A 12547-nucleotide genomic window follows, 5' to 3' on the forward strand; every position below is an offset into this window, starting at 1 on the left:
GAACTCCAGCTGCCCTCCCGTCTTTGTCCCTCAACACTCTCTGTCTCCCCCTGCAGGCAGGTGCTGGTGGTGCTTTCACAGCTGGAAGGAAACGCCGGCTTCTCCATCACCCCACCGGCTCGCTCACCGCAAGGCCGCCCAGGCCTCCTTGGGAGACTGGACCCCCACCAAGGCCACCCACAGCCCCCAGCTCACCCCGGACATCGATGGGCTGCACCGGCCGCGCCCGCTATGACCACCGCCCTGCGTCCCGCACACAAAACGCTGACTATTATTCGATGGAACTGTCACGACCACTGGAAAAGCCTCGGCAAAGGAGCGGGGTGTTTGGGGGAGAGGGGGGGGGAGAGCGTAGTTTGCGTGGAGAACGCACGCACCTTGAATGTAAAGCGGTCTCACCAAATGGATGTGTCTGGATGAGATGAGCGACCTACCGGGGATCCGGCTCAGACTTTTCTTAAAGTGGTGGAAGCTTCTGGTACGAGCGCTGTGCGAGGTGGGGGGGTGGTGGGGTGGTGGGGGGGGGTCATCGCCGAGTTAGGTACGCTCGGACAGACGACGCCGGGGCGGAGTGCCGTGACTACTGAGCCACTCGCCGGCCCACGAACTCTGAGCCAATCACGCACAGCCATCAGACACTAACAAAGCAGGAGACTTCGGGGGGGGGGGGGGGTTTATCTCGGCACGGTACTTAATGAGCCAAAACCCACGTTTCTGTTTGATTATTGGCTCTCGCTCGTTTCGGACGCGTCCCCATGTCCACGTCTTTCCCGTATTTGTGTCTTTTGAAGCCATCAGTCGCACACTACTGTCCCCGGTGTTCCCCACGCGCCACCGTCTCCGCCCTCTTTCTCTGACTCGGGACCCTCCGCGGTGGTTTTAGTTGCCGTGAGTTGGACTCCAGTGAAACCACAAGCCGAGGTGCCCCGACAGGTGGTGGGGGGGTGGTGGGGGGTCGTCTGTCTGAAAACACCTCAGGGAGGGTTTTAACCTGTGAAATACCGACACATAATACGCTTCCCTTCCTGCCTTTTTCTTTTTCTCCTTTCTTCCTGTCCCTCGCACACTTTGAGTCAGTGCATGAGCAGCTTTGTGGTTTTGATTAGGGGGGGGGGGGGGGCTGTCTGGACAGAGTTCTTTGGGAGGTCTGGGACCGTCTTTGTTCAGGAGATGCTGCACGATGATAAATTAGCATTTGGTCCGTCTACATGCGCGCGTGATGGGGGGGGGGTAAAGCGACCCCCCGGGACTCGTCGTGACACTGAAGGTAGTTCCGTTTTTAAATGATGGCCGGCATGCAGCTGTTTTAACGTACCCCCCCCCCCCCTCCCTCCTTTTAATGACCCAATTTCTTCAGTGTCAAAGCCATTAATCCTGCTTCACTTCGGCCCTCACCATGGCAACGTGGGTGTCTCGTCAGAGGGGGAAGACGGCCGTGGTACTGTAGCAGCGGGATGGAGAGTCGCTGTGTACTGTAATGGGGGGGGGGGGGGACTTGAAAGCTGACAAGCAGCATCGCTGAGTGTTCACGCAGGAAGTCACTGCACGCCTGGAGAATCTCTAATCTCTCTTTTTTTATTTTTATGTTGAGTTCATTTAGAGTTTTAAAGTTCCCAGATGATTCAGGCGAAGACTTAAGCTCAGCCGCCTCGAGTTGAGGAAGAGACGGTGCGACGGTGCTGATCCGTCTGTACGCGAGCACACCTGCCGAGGGGGGGGGGTGAAAGCTGAGGCCCAGGCAGCTGTGAATTTCTTTTCTCCAAAGAGGCGCTGGGGGGGGGCGAGCGTGACAGATGAGAGGAGGCGCCGATGCCCCGGGGAGGAGAGAGGACAACCTGCACTGGGTCACCTCCAAACCGCTGGATCACTTTACATTCACATTGGGTTGTTGTTGTTGTTGTTGTTTTCTTTTGTTTTATTGTGTCATGTGTGGCTCTTGTCCTTTTGGAAGCTGCTCCTCTTCTGTGAAGTTGTGGCGGTGAGTCTCCCTGCGCGGCGGGGGCGCCCCCTGCTGCCGGAGGAGAGGTCCTTCCTCCCCTCCCTCCGTCCTCGGGTTCCCTCCTTGTAAATTGTACAGACTGCTAAAGCCACAGATGGAACAACTGTGTGTGTGTGTGTGTGGGGGGGGGGGGGGCGGTTAACTGACCCTTTTAAAGTTGTAAAAAGAAAAAATGAAAGTACATATAAACAAAAACACAAGAAAACTAATGCTGAAAAAAATCAAACTGATGAATGTGATATATATATTTTATTGATCTTTTCTGGGATGGGGAATATGAGTATATGTGTACAAACATATGTATGTTTAATTTTCAATCTCAGGTTCCATTGGACCAAATAAATTTTTTTAAATGAAGGTGACATTTGTCCTTATGCAAACACATGAATTCCTAAACCCGCTCTTTGAAGTGTTTGTCATCGGTTCGTCACCCGCCTCCCTGAAGGTCTCCACCCCCCCATGTGGCCACCCCCACCCCATAACCCAGATGCCACGAGCACCCCACAGCCCCCGCCCTGTGGGCTCTGTGATGGTAAGTAAGTGTATTGCTGACCCCCCGCCCCCCCCATGAGGGACACCGCCACGTCCTCCAGGAAGCGTTGACGTCCGATTATAAGCAGCTGTCCGTCACCTGAATCATCCAGAAGGCTCTCTGCTTGCCTGGACCCGAAGGTACGTCCGTACTGTGTCTTTGTGTCCTCGTCTTGGTCCGGGGGGTGTGTGTGTGTGTGGGGGGGGGGGGGGTAGTAATGTGAATGAGTGAATGTGGACAGATAGTCCGGTGGGGAGACTTTGCATGTGAAAAAAAGTCAGAAATGTGAGAAGGATGAGCAAAAAGAACAGGAAGAAACCTGCCCCCCCAGGAGAAATGTGTTCATCTCCACCCCCCCCCCCCCCCCCCCCCTCCCCGCTCTGTAGATGTGCACCCAGCTAATTAGATATAGCCCTTTAAATTCCCTCTGCAGACACGAAAAGGCTAAATTATTCACGGCAGGCTCGGTGAAAAGTTTCCTGGGAGGGGGGGTAACGTTGTGGTCAGGAGGACGGGGACAGGAGACTCGTCTCAGTGCTGCGTACTTGGAAGACGTTCATGACGTCTTGGATGTCCACAAAATCTAAAGAAAGCCCCTCGGAGCTGCTGAGGTCGTATTTTTCTCTCTCCTCCTATTTCCCACGTGACTCAAGTGAATAACCCACGACCTGCAAGTAGGAAAGGTTATGGGGGCGGGGGAGGGGGGGATGTGGCTCAGAGCTTCAGCTGTTCGACCCCCTCCGGGTCCACGTCAACGTGTCCTTGTTCCTGCTGTATCTACGGGGGGGTTTGATGAGCAGCTTTAGTCCCATTCGTCGAGGCGGGACGGCACGGCGCCGCTTCTCTTGGGACACGAGAGCCTCTGTCGTGGGGGGGGGCATCAAACCAGAGGGCACAGCATGAGCATTTTAAAGTCTCCTGTGTCCCCGTGGGGGACAAGAGGAATCTCCACCGCGTCGGTGTATGTTTAGCTCCTATCCTTCAGCAACGGCTTAACATTGTTATTCCCCTGCGCATTTCCCCGTGTGCCTGTTGTCCTCGGGTTCCCGAAATAGCCGTCCCCTCCCGTCCCCCCCACGTCCCCTCGCGTCCCCTCGCGTCTCCTCGCGTCCCGCTGACGCCGCTTCGCGTCTGTGAGCGAGCACCCGGCACGACGCGGGTGATACGAGATCACCTGTACGGACAAAGGTTGTCTAAAACTGAAATCCTTGTGGAGGTTGAAGGCCTCGACATGACCTCCCAGATCCCAGCGCTCACCCAGCCGGACACCCCGAGGACCGACAGCGTCTCCTCCATCCTGTCGGGGTTCTACTCTCTGGACTCGGGCGTTCCTGGGCTCTCTCAGGTGATTCTCGACAAGCTGAACATGAAGGACTACGGAGAATACAGGTATAAAGCAACAAAAAAAAAAGCTGCTAAAGCTCACCTGCATCCGCCGTGTTGCTCATGCAGTTTGGGTTTTTCTGGTCCCAACTAGGGCTGCCGTTGAGGGAGAAGCCAAAGGAGTCGCTTTCCGCAGCTACAAGGAGATGTTCCAGAAGATGGAGGAGACCTTCGAGTTCTGGCGCCGGCTGCAACAGACTCCCGGCGCGCCTCGCCGAGGGCCAGGCGCTGAAGCGCTGCGTGAAGTGAGTGCCGCACGCCCGAAGGCGACACAGAGCGACGCCTGGGGGGGGAGTTCATCTCCGGGGACGTGACTTTCAAGAGCATCGCAAGCTCCAGAAACGGATGAGATCTAAAATAAACACATAGATACTTTGTATCCTTAAAGAGGGTCATCCCAAAATACCCGAGGACCTTTGTTTATCGATATGAAATAAGATTGTGATGGATGACGTCTACTTTTGATATATGCTTTAAGAGAAACGTATATTTCTGAATAGATGGGGCCCCTTGAAAGATCTTGAGGATGTTAATAAGCAAATGTGCAGTTGGGGGATATAAACCCGTGGGTAGCATTTAGGGGGATCTATTTGCAGGAATGGAAGACGTATGTTTAACTCAGGGTCCATCAGCGCCTTTATATTTCCATATATTCCCTACCTACAGTAGCCCAGAAGGGACAAATCCAAACACCGGACGGGGGCCATTCGCGCTTCTCTCACTTTAAAGACGTGGTCTCGTTTCCCCCCCTCCCCCCTCCCCCCTCCCACCCCCCCCGCTCTCCCCTCACAGGTGCTTGAACGTGTACTACTGCACCAAAGACTGCCAGAGGAAGGACTGGCCTCTGCACAAAAAGGTCTGCAAGACGCTGCGGCTGGTGGCCATCGACAGGCTGGTGGAGTGGCTGATGTTCACCGGTGAGAAATGAAGAGGCGAAACGTTCATCATCTTCTAATAGAGACGACGTATTTTTTCGAGATGAGCTGCACTAATTAAATTCCCGAGAGACGCACACTGACGGGAAGTCACTGCGCTGCACTGCTGCCTGTTTGATCATTTTAATTAAAGTTCCCAGGCCTTTAAACCGATTGCTTTCCAGGCGCCTCGTGAGCTCGCCAGACAGAACTGACACTAATGCGTCATGTGTGTCCTAACCCACCTACGCAGGAGACCTCCCCCTCCCCACGGAGAAGTGGTCCAAGCCGGCGGGCGAGGTGAAGAACTGGGACGACTGGCTCGCCATGCGGGGGGACCTGGCGCCGCTCCTGGACGCCGTCTCGTCCGGCGCCAACATGGCGACTCTGTGGAGGAACGCCGGCAGGCCGAGGCCGGGTGACTCTGACCTGCGGGGGTCTCTGTGGCGGATCCAGAGCGAGTTCCTCTCCCGGGTCCTCGCCGTCGGGACGGCGGTGCAGCGCTTTGGCCTCGACCCGCTCGCCAAGCCGCTCACCGTCCACGTAGCGGGGGCCTCGCACAACGAGACGCTGGGCGCCAGGCCCACGGACTACGACGAGCTGAACCACATGTTCCCCGGGCACCAGGGCATGGAGGTGGTCCTGGTGGGGCCGGAGGTGGTGGACGGCCCCGTCACCAGGCCTCCCCTCAGGGCCTTGGGCCCCAGGCAGAGGGTCTACGTCAGCGCCCACAAGGGCCTCTACCACCAGTTCTGGGAAGACGTGGTGGAGAAGGAGGAAGCAGCCAAGCCAGACCTGGTGGTGGGATTCCATCCCGGTGAGAACGTCTCTAAGCTTTTCAAAGCATGAAGATCAGTTTACGCTCGTTTGACCATCCCCTCTTCCAGGGAACTCTGTATCTCTGGCCTATTGATTAGCGGGGGGGGGGGAGGGGGTGGTTTATCGTCAGGCCGCCGGCTCCACCGGAAGCCATGAAACAGGGAAGGTGTGGAATGTGGTGAAAAAGCCAAACAGGCCCTTAGAGACGGAGAGCAAGGCCACGCTCACAAAGACGCACCGCGGCTGCTGCTCTGCTGTGAAATTAACTGGATTTTCATACTCTTTAATTCATTTTTTTTACTTCAGATAAGCCTATTGTGGCGAGGCAGTTACTGCGTTGCCATTAACGGTCCCCCCCCCTCCCCAGGGCCCATTAACCCCCGTTAAACGGTGAGAACTGTAACCTCGGGGATGGCGGGGTTGTTTTTTTTCGTGGCGTGCATAAATCAAGTCCAAAATCCCCAGAAAGGTGTTGCAGGTGGTGGATAACGCGACCCCCCCCCCCCCCCCGTGTGTGTGTGCCACCCATGAATGAAGCAGGGAGACGTCACAGGGCGGAGTTAGAAGAAGCTCTCTGCGGTCCAGCGGACGTTATTGAACCACGTCAGCTTGTTTCGGAGGGAGATTGAATTGGTCTTATCGACTGATAATTAGGCTTAATGCAAAAAAAGTCAGCGGCGCGTCCTGGAGGAAATACATTCTGGCTAACAAGAGGAAGACGGGGGGGTGAAGGAGAACTAATCAAGCCCCGTCGGATCGATGATGGCCTGACATTTCCCCCGGTTCCTCGCCAAAGACGTGCCAGGTGCAGGTAAACAAACCTCCTTTAGCTCAGGAGGTCTGTGTGCTGCAGGGCGGCTTATTCTCATTAAAAGGCTCTCAAGATGCTTTATTCTAAAAATGTTATGGTTGACGGGATGTTCAGAGACTTTTAAAACACTTTCTTGGGAGTGTAAAGTATTGGTTACATGTTTAACGTGCACTTTATGGGTTTCAGTTGGAAGAAAAAGGATCACATGCTTTTAAGCACCAATCAGGATTTAGCAACATTCTAATTAATTCAAAATATGACTGAAGTAGGCCTGTTATTTTTATTTTATTACAGTCAACTAACCGGACCTTTTAAGTTTTATGAACCATACGATCACATGATCAACCTGAGTTCAGACCATCAGCAAGAAGCCGATTCTTCTTGTATAGTAACTCTAGTCTCACATGTGTGTTTAACACAGGTTTCCACGCCAACCAGGGTCTGTTAGAAGGCTGGCTGCCCACCCTTCTGCTGCTGAGGGACTACGACATCCCTTCCTTCTTCACCGTGTTCAGGTTCGTCGCGTTCCTCTCACTCTGACGCGCGGTTTTTGCATTTTGGACTTTAAGATTATAACAGCTGTCGCCCCCGAGGAGCAGCAAACATGTGAAGTTCACTCTGCAAAACCATCTGCTGTCCGGGAGCCCGTGTGTGACGTCACCCTGACCTCATCACTCCTTCCACGCTCAATTCTACTGTTTGTACAAAGATTTATGAGTGTTCCCAGGAGCCCCAAAACATTGATGGAGTTTCTCGAGGACAAAACCGCTCATCAGTTAATTGATTCCCGCGTCTCTGTCTCCACAGCGAGGCGGAGCTCGAGTCCTCCCTCCGCGTCCTGTCGGAGCTGGAGGTGCACGTCAGGGACAGCGGGAGGAACCCGTTCGCGGCCCAGAAACCCGAGCAGCGCCACTCCAGCCCCAACAAAGCGCCGGTCTTCTGCAACTCTCACTACGTCCGGTTCCAGGGGCCGCTGCCTCGAGAAGACTGAGCTCTCGGCACTGACTCTTCACCCGCTGCATCGGGTCCCTCGAAACAGTGAAACGCACAATGACTGGGCGCGATTTAGAGGAACGACTCGCATCATGAGACGTGGGTGCAAAGCCGTGTGCTCCGTTGGCTCCCCGACGTAGCTGGATGAGGGCCACGCGTGGAGGAGAGAAGAAATGAGTCGTTTTAGAGTTTCTCAGCAATTTGGTCGCATTCCCCGAATCTCACAATAGATGCAGGAAAGCAGATCATTTGCATACTAATGGAACACTTAATCCAATATGGCAACTAAATGAATGGCACCTCTTGCGGTGCTGCTCTGTAGTCGTTGCTCTACTCTGAATGGTGTTGTGCATTAACATCACAGCCAATGGAATAGTGGAGCCGTCGTGCCTTTCCAATGAATAAAGATGACGCAAACTCTGTGCACGGTGCTTAGCTAGAAGCACATTTAAATGGGTGACAAAAGATTGTCTAAAGGTGCCACTTAATGACGACGAAACCTTGCGGAGCTTAATTGGATGAACGTTTAAACATCTGATGCTGAATGACGACACACTGATGTGTTCAACATAACGACAGAGACGTGTGTTCAGGAGGAAACGTCATTTTGCATCTACGGTGCGACTCTGCTCTCTAGTGGATGATAATGCAGGTGGTGTTTGGGGGAGTGTGGGGGGGGGGGGGGCACAGGGCTTTTTAATACGGGAAGTGTTCTAATGGGTTTGAATTATGATTGATTAGGCCAATAAAACAGTCTCACTGTAATGGATGTCTCCTGCCATTTTTTTTCCTTCACTTTCTAAGAAAGCTGGGAAAGCGAATCACTTGTCGCTTTTGTTGAAGACTGATGATTTTTTTTATTTTTATTTTCTATTAGCGTTTCGGGTTTCAGGCGTTTTTTTCCCGAATGCAAACCACACAGAAATATGAGCGCGTCGTTCCGGTCACCACCGGGACGCTAGGAATGGTCTGGAAGTCTGGAGTCGTCACTTCTTTCTAGAAGGGAAAGAACAGGTGCGATAAGAAGCCCGAGGGACCCCCCCCCCCCCCACACACACACACACACACACACACACACACACACACACACACACACATCAGGCCGCTCGGGTAACAAACCCACAGCAGAAGAAGAAGAAGAAGAGCACCGAGAGGTGAGCTCAGTTTGTTGAGTGCTTGTTTCACATTATTTGTTGTTATTATTGAGCTTAGACCATTTGTCCTCTGCAGACCTCAGATTGCTGAATCCGTGCGAGCTCTGAAGCAGGTGTCTCCCCCCCCCCCCCCCCCCCCCCTTCTCAGAATAGAAAGCGTACGGCTCCCTCAGGCGTGGTGTCTGTCCGAAGAGCTTGTGCAGTTTATAACTAAAGCCCTGTGTGTCCTTCATTAAACGCATTTACGCTACTCTTCTCCAGAGCCATGACCTCCAAGTCTCAGAAAGAGATGTTTGAGAAGATGGAGGAATCTTTTAAAATCTGCGCCTGTTGTGAGGCTCGTCCGGGCGGCCTTTCAAGGGGCCACAGCCTGAAGCGCTGCAGCAGGTACGAGCTCCAGCAGCAGCAGCAGCAGCAATGCTCCTCCATCGCTAGGACCACGCGTCGCTCACCTCACTCGCCTCTCTGCGCAGATGTCTGAATGTTTACTACTGCTGTAAAGCCTGTCAGAAGGAGGATTGGCCCAAACACAAGAAGTTCTGCCCACAGCTGCGTCTGGCTGCCATCGACCGAGTCGTGGGGTCGCTCTTGGTCAAAGGTGAAGAAAATGGAGGTGAAAAAAAGCCCTCGCATTCCTTCTTCCACTGAACTGTAGTGACCCTTCTCTTCATGTCTTCAGGAGACCTTCCCTTCCCCACGGAGAAGTGGTCCAAGCCCCAGGCCGAGGTCAAAGGCTGGGACGACTGGCTCGCCATGCAGGGGGACCCGACGCCTCGCCTGGACGCCGTGCTGAAAGCAGCGGCCGCGAGGGACCTGTGGACCGCCGCCGGCAGGTCGCCGCCCGGCGCCGAGGACCTGAGGCGGTCGCTGTGGAGGGTCTGCAGCGAGTTCTTCTCCCGGCCGCTGACCGTCGCCTGGGCGATGCGAGTGTTCGGCCTGGACCCTCAGTCCAAGCCGCTCACCGTCCACCTGGTGGGGGCCGGCGCCCGGGAGACGCTGGGCGCCAGGCCCACGGACTACGACGAGCTGAACCACATGTTCCCCGGGCACCAGGGCATGGAGGTGGTCCTGGTGGGGCCGGAGGTGGTGGACGGCCCCGTCACCAGGCCCCCCCTCAGGGCCTTGGGCCCCAGGCAGAGGGTCTACGTCAGCGCCCACAAGGGCCTCTACCACCAGTTCTGGGAAGACGTGGTGGAGAAGGAGGAAGCAGCCAAGCCAGACCTGGTGGTGGGATTCCATCCCGGTGAGAACGTCTCTAAGCTATGAATGATGCACCAGGCCCAACTAGACTGTGCTCTTAATTGAATCTCCTGAACCTCTTCTTCTTTCAAGGGTTTGATGCCAGTCAGGGTCTGGATCAGGGATGGCTTCCAACACTTCTGCTCCTCAGGGACTACGAGATTCCTTCTCTCTTCACTGCTCTCAAGTGAGTGTGAAGTACATTCAGTACCGTGCTGCTGTGCAGTTGTAACGTATTTGTACTTGAATATTATTGAAATGCTCTGTACAATTTTATCTAGGCTAAATCATTTAAATGTGCAGTGAATATAATCAGGATTTACAACAAAGCCTTATAATGGCCAAAAAGTACATAGGAGTTAAGATTAGGAATATTGATCCTGTGATATAATATTATAATACTAGCGGTCAGTCAGTTCTACTTTAAAGTAGATTTTGGAGGATTTTTATAGTAAAGGCTTATTTTTAAGTAACTGAACTTGATAGATTTTCAGAATTTTTATATATAAATTCATAAAAGGCTTGTCAAATTTGTGATTCACAGTAATCTGACTACCAATACTTTGGGAAGGACACCTGTGAATGATGAGCAAACAGAATTTAAGAAACGATGTCGGACCATTGCTGTGCTTCGTATACAAATTGACGCATTGAATCATTTTATTTTTATATTGCCGTACTGTAAATGTTACACAAGCGTGTTGAAAGCAGGAATAAATGTGCTTCCTCCACAGTCACCCAATGTTTATCCTCTGTGTGTGTGTGTGTGTGTGTGTGTGTGTGTGACGCAGTGAGACGGAGATGACCTACTCCCTGCAGATCCTGTTGGAGTTGGAGATGGACCTGAAGGGGAGCGGAATCGTGCCCTTCCCCTCACTGAAGCCCGAGGCGTTGGCCTCGAGTCCCAACAGGCCTCCGGACTACGGCAACTCGCACTACTTGTGCTTCCGGGGTGTCCTGGAGACGGTGGAGGAACCGGAGGAACCGGAGGAACCGGAGGAGGCCTGAGGGAGCTACGTGCTGCAGAGGCATTGTCTGCATAGGCCTCGATAAAGAAACCGTACAATGGGTCTAGATACACTTTGGGAACAGTTTGCTTCGACATTTGCATTTGACTGCTATCTCCGCGTTGTGACCTGTAAATGAGGTGTGGGATTTGAATAGAAGGTCCGTGAACTATTGACGTGGAAGCTGAGAGGCAATAAAACATTGTAGAAACAGTCAAATGTCCACTTACGTTAAATCTGACAACAAAGAATTAACATTGTCTACGTCTGGTTAAACACAGCTTGCACCTCATTTCAAAATCATTTGAACAAGTTCACAATTATCTGTTCACAACTTTTGAGAATTAAGTACACTGAACAATTTGACAAAGCCCCCCAAAAAGCCCCCGCTGAAACACTTCTATATTCTTCTAGTATGTCCCTTGAGTTTGGGTGACACACATTACATATAAATAGCTTCTGCGTCCGAAGGAACACAAACCAACGAGTGTTCCACCTCCTGCACGTTTTCTAGCGAGACTTGATGGTCAAGACCAGGTCCACGATGTACAGGGCGACGTTCACCGCCGCGCCGACGGCGACGACGTTCACGTCCATCAAAGAGCACCCGGCGCAGGCGTACGGGCCGTAGTCGCGGCGCCCGTAGCCGAAGAGGCACCAGAGGAGGACGGCCAGCAGGTAGAGCAGCACGGCCACCGCGTTGAACGCCACCTCCACCAGGCCCAGCTGGAACGCGACCAGGCACCGCAGCAGCTTGAGGAGGTGCAGGACCACGACCGCCACGCTCCCCAGGAGGCAGACGGCGAAGGCCATGGCGGCGCACGTCATCCCGGCGGGGTAGTGGGGGTACCCGCCGCTCACCGAGTGGTCGGCGGCGGCGGTGAGAATGATGCACGCCGTGAAGGCCTCCGCCATGCGCAGCCCCCCCCGCAGCCCGGTCAGGTAGCCGACCGGACGCGCCTTCAAGCGCACGGCGCCGTCGACCGCGAAGGCGCCCGTGGCCGCCAGGGACGTGAGGAAGCACAGGATGTTGACCACGCAGGAGAGGCAGACGAAGACGGCGGCGAAGACGGCGGTGGCCGAGGCGACCATGGCGGCGCACAGGAGGGTGAGCCCGCACACCAGGTCGGCCCAGTCGGGGAGGAAGGCGGCCAGCAGCACCTGCAGCGACAGGGCCTCGACCAGCGTCAGGGCCGCCGGCACCGCGGTGCAGAAGAACCAGACGAACAGGCACCAGACGCCCCACGGGCTCGCCATGGGGCCTCGGCAGAGGACGATGACCCAGGTCAAGGCGCTGAGGATGATCTCCAGGAGGCGCAAAATGCCCTTGAGGCCCTTGAAGGGGCCGCACATGACGCTCAGAGGGTCGGCGGCGACGGGGTCCCTTATGTCCCCCGTCGAGGTGGAGCCGCGTCTTACACGGCGGGCCGGCGTCCTTTGCATAATGACTTTTGATCAAATTTCCAGATTGAGGAATCACTCGGGTCAGTCGGTGAAGGTCGACAAGTGACACTCTTTGACTCTTTCCAGCGTGCTCCAGTTCAGGTCCGGTATGTTGTGTTTAATTAAATAGATGCTGCAGCCATAGTTTTTCCATCTAATTCATGTCTATTTAATTTAAGTTTGTTCTGTAATCGAATCCAGGAGGAAAAAAAAAGGTAAATACATCCTTTCTCTCGTCTGTGTTAAAACAAAC

General features: G+C 54.0%; 4 protein-coding genes across 4 annotated transcripts in view; 3 read left to right on the plus strand and 1 right to left on the minus strand.

Moving 5' to 3' along the window:
- Window positions 1-2356, plus strand: part of capn15 (calpain 15) — a 14523-nt gene extending 12167 nt beyond the window's left edge. Inside the window, exon 11 of the mRNA XM_062560136.1 lies at window positions 57-2356. Within this exon, the coding sequence (XP_062416120.1) occupies window positions 57-420 (364 nt within the window). The 3' untranslated portion in view covers window positions 421-2356. The remainder of the gene's footprint in view (window positions 1-56) is intronic.
- A 196-nt stretch (window positions 2357-2552) lies between these two features.
- LOC119212645 (putative protein MSS51 homolog, mitochondrial) lies at window positions 2553-8112 on the plus strand. The gene is given in 8 exon segments (XM_037463324.2): window positions 2553-2671; window positions 3748-3920; window positions 4009-4096; window positions 4098-4159; window positions 4707-4831; window positions 5082-5645; window positions 6880-6973; window positions 7266-8112. Coding segments are annotated over 7 exon segments (1275 nt in total). The 5' UTR covers window positions 2553-2671; window positions 3748-3762; the 3' UTR covers window positions 7450-8112.
- Window positions 8113-8768: 656 nt separating this feature from the next.
- LOC119212652 (putative protein MSS51 homolog, mitochondrial) lies at window positions 8769-11066 on the plus strand. Its single transcript, XM_062560123.1, has 5 exons — window positions 8769-8992; window positions 9079-9203; window positions 9285-9848; window positions 9938-10031; window positions 10636-11066. The coding sequence occupies exons 1-5, from the start codon at window positions 8871-8873 to the stop codon at window positions 10850-10852; spliced, it is 1122 nt and encodes a 373-aa protein (XP_062416107.1). The 5' UTR covers window positions 8769-8870; the 3' UTR covers window positions 10853-11066.
- A 295-nt stretch (window positions 11067-11361) lies between these two features.
- Window positions 11362-12294, minus strand: LOC119213192 (myeloid-associated differentiation marker-like protein 2). Its single transcript, XM_037464323.2, has one exon. It carries the CDS (start codon window positions 12292-12294, stop codon window positions 11362-11364), a length of 933 nt encoding a protein of 310 aa, XP_037320220.2.
- Between the last annotated feature and the right edge of the window lie 253 nt (window positions 12295-12547).

Source organism: Pungitius pungitius, chromosome 21 (genome assembly GCF_949316345.1).
Source record: "Pungitius pungitius chromosome 21, fPunPun2.1, whole genome shotgun sequence".
Classification (NCBI taxonomy): domain Eukaryota; kingdom Metazoa; phylum Chordata; class Actinopteri; order Perciformes; family Gasterosteidae; genus Pungitius; species Pungitius pungitius.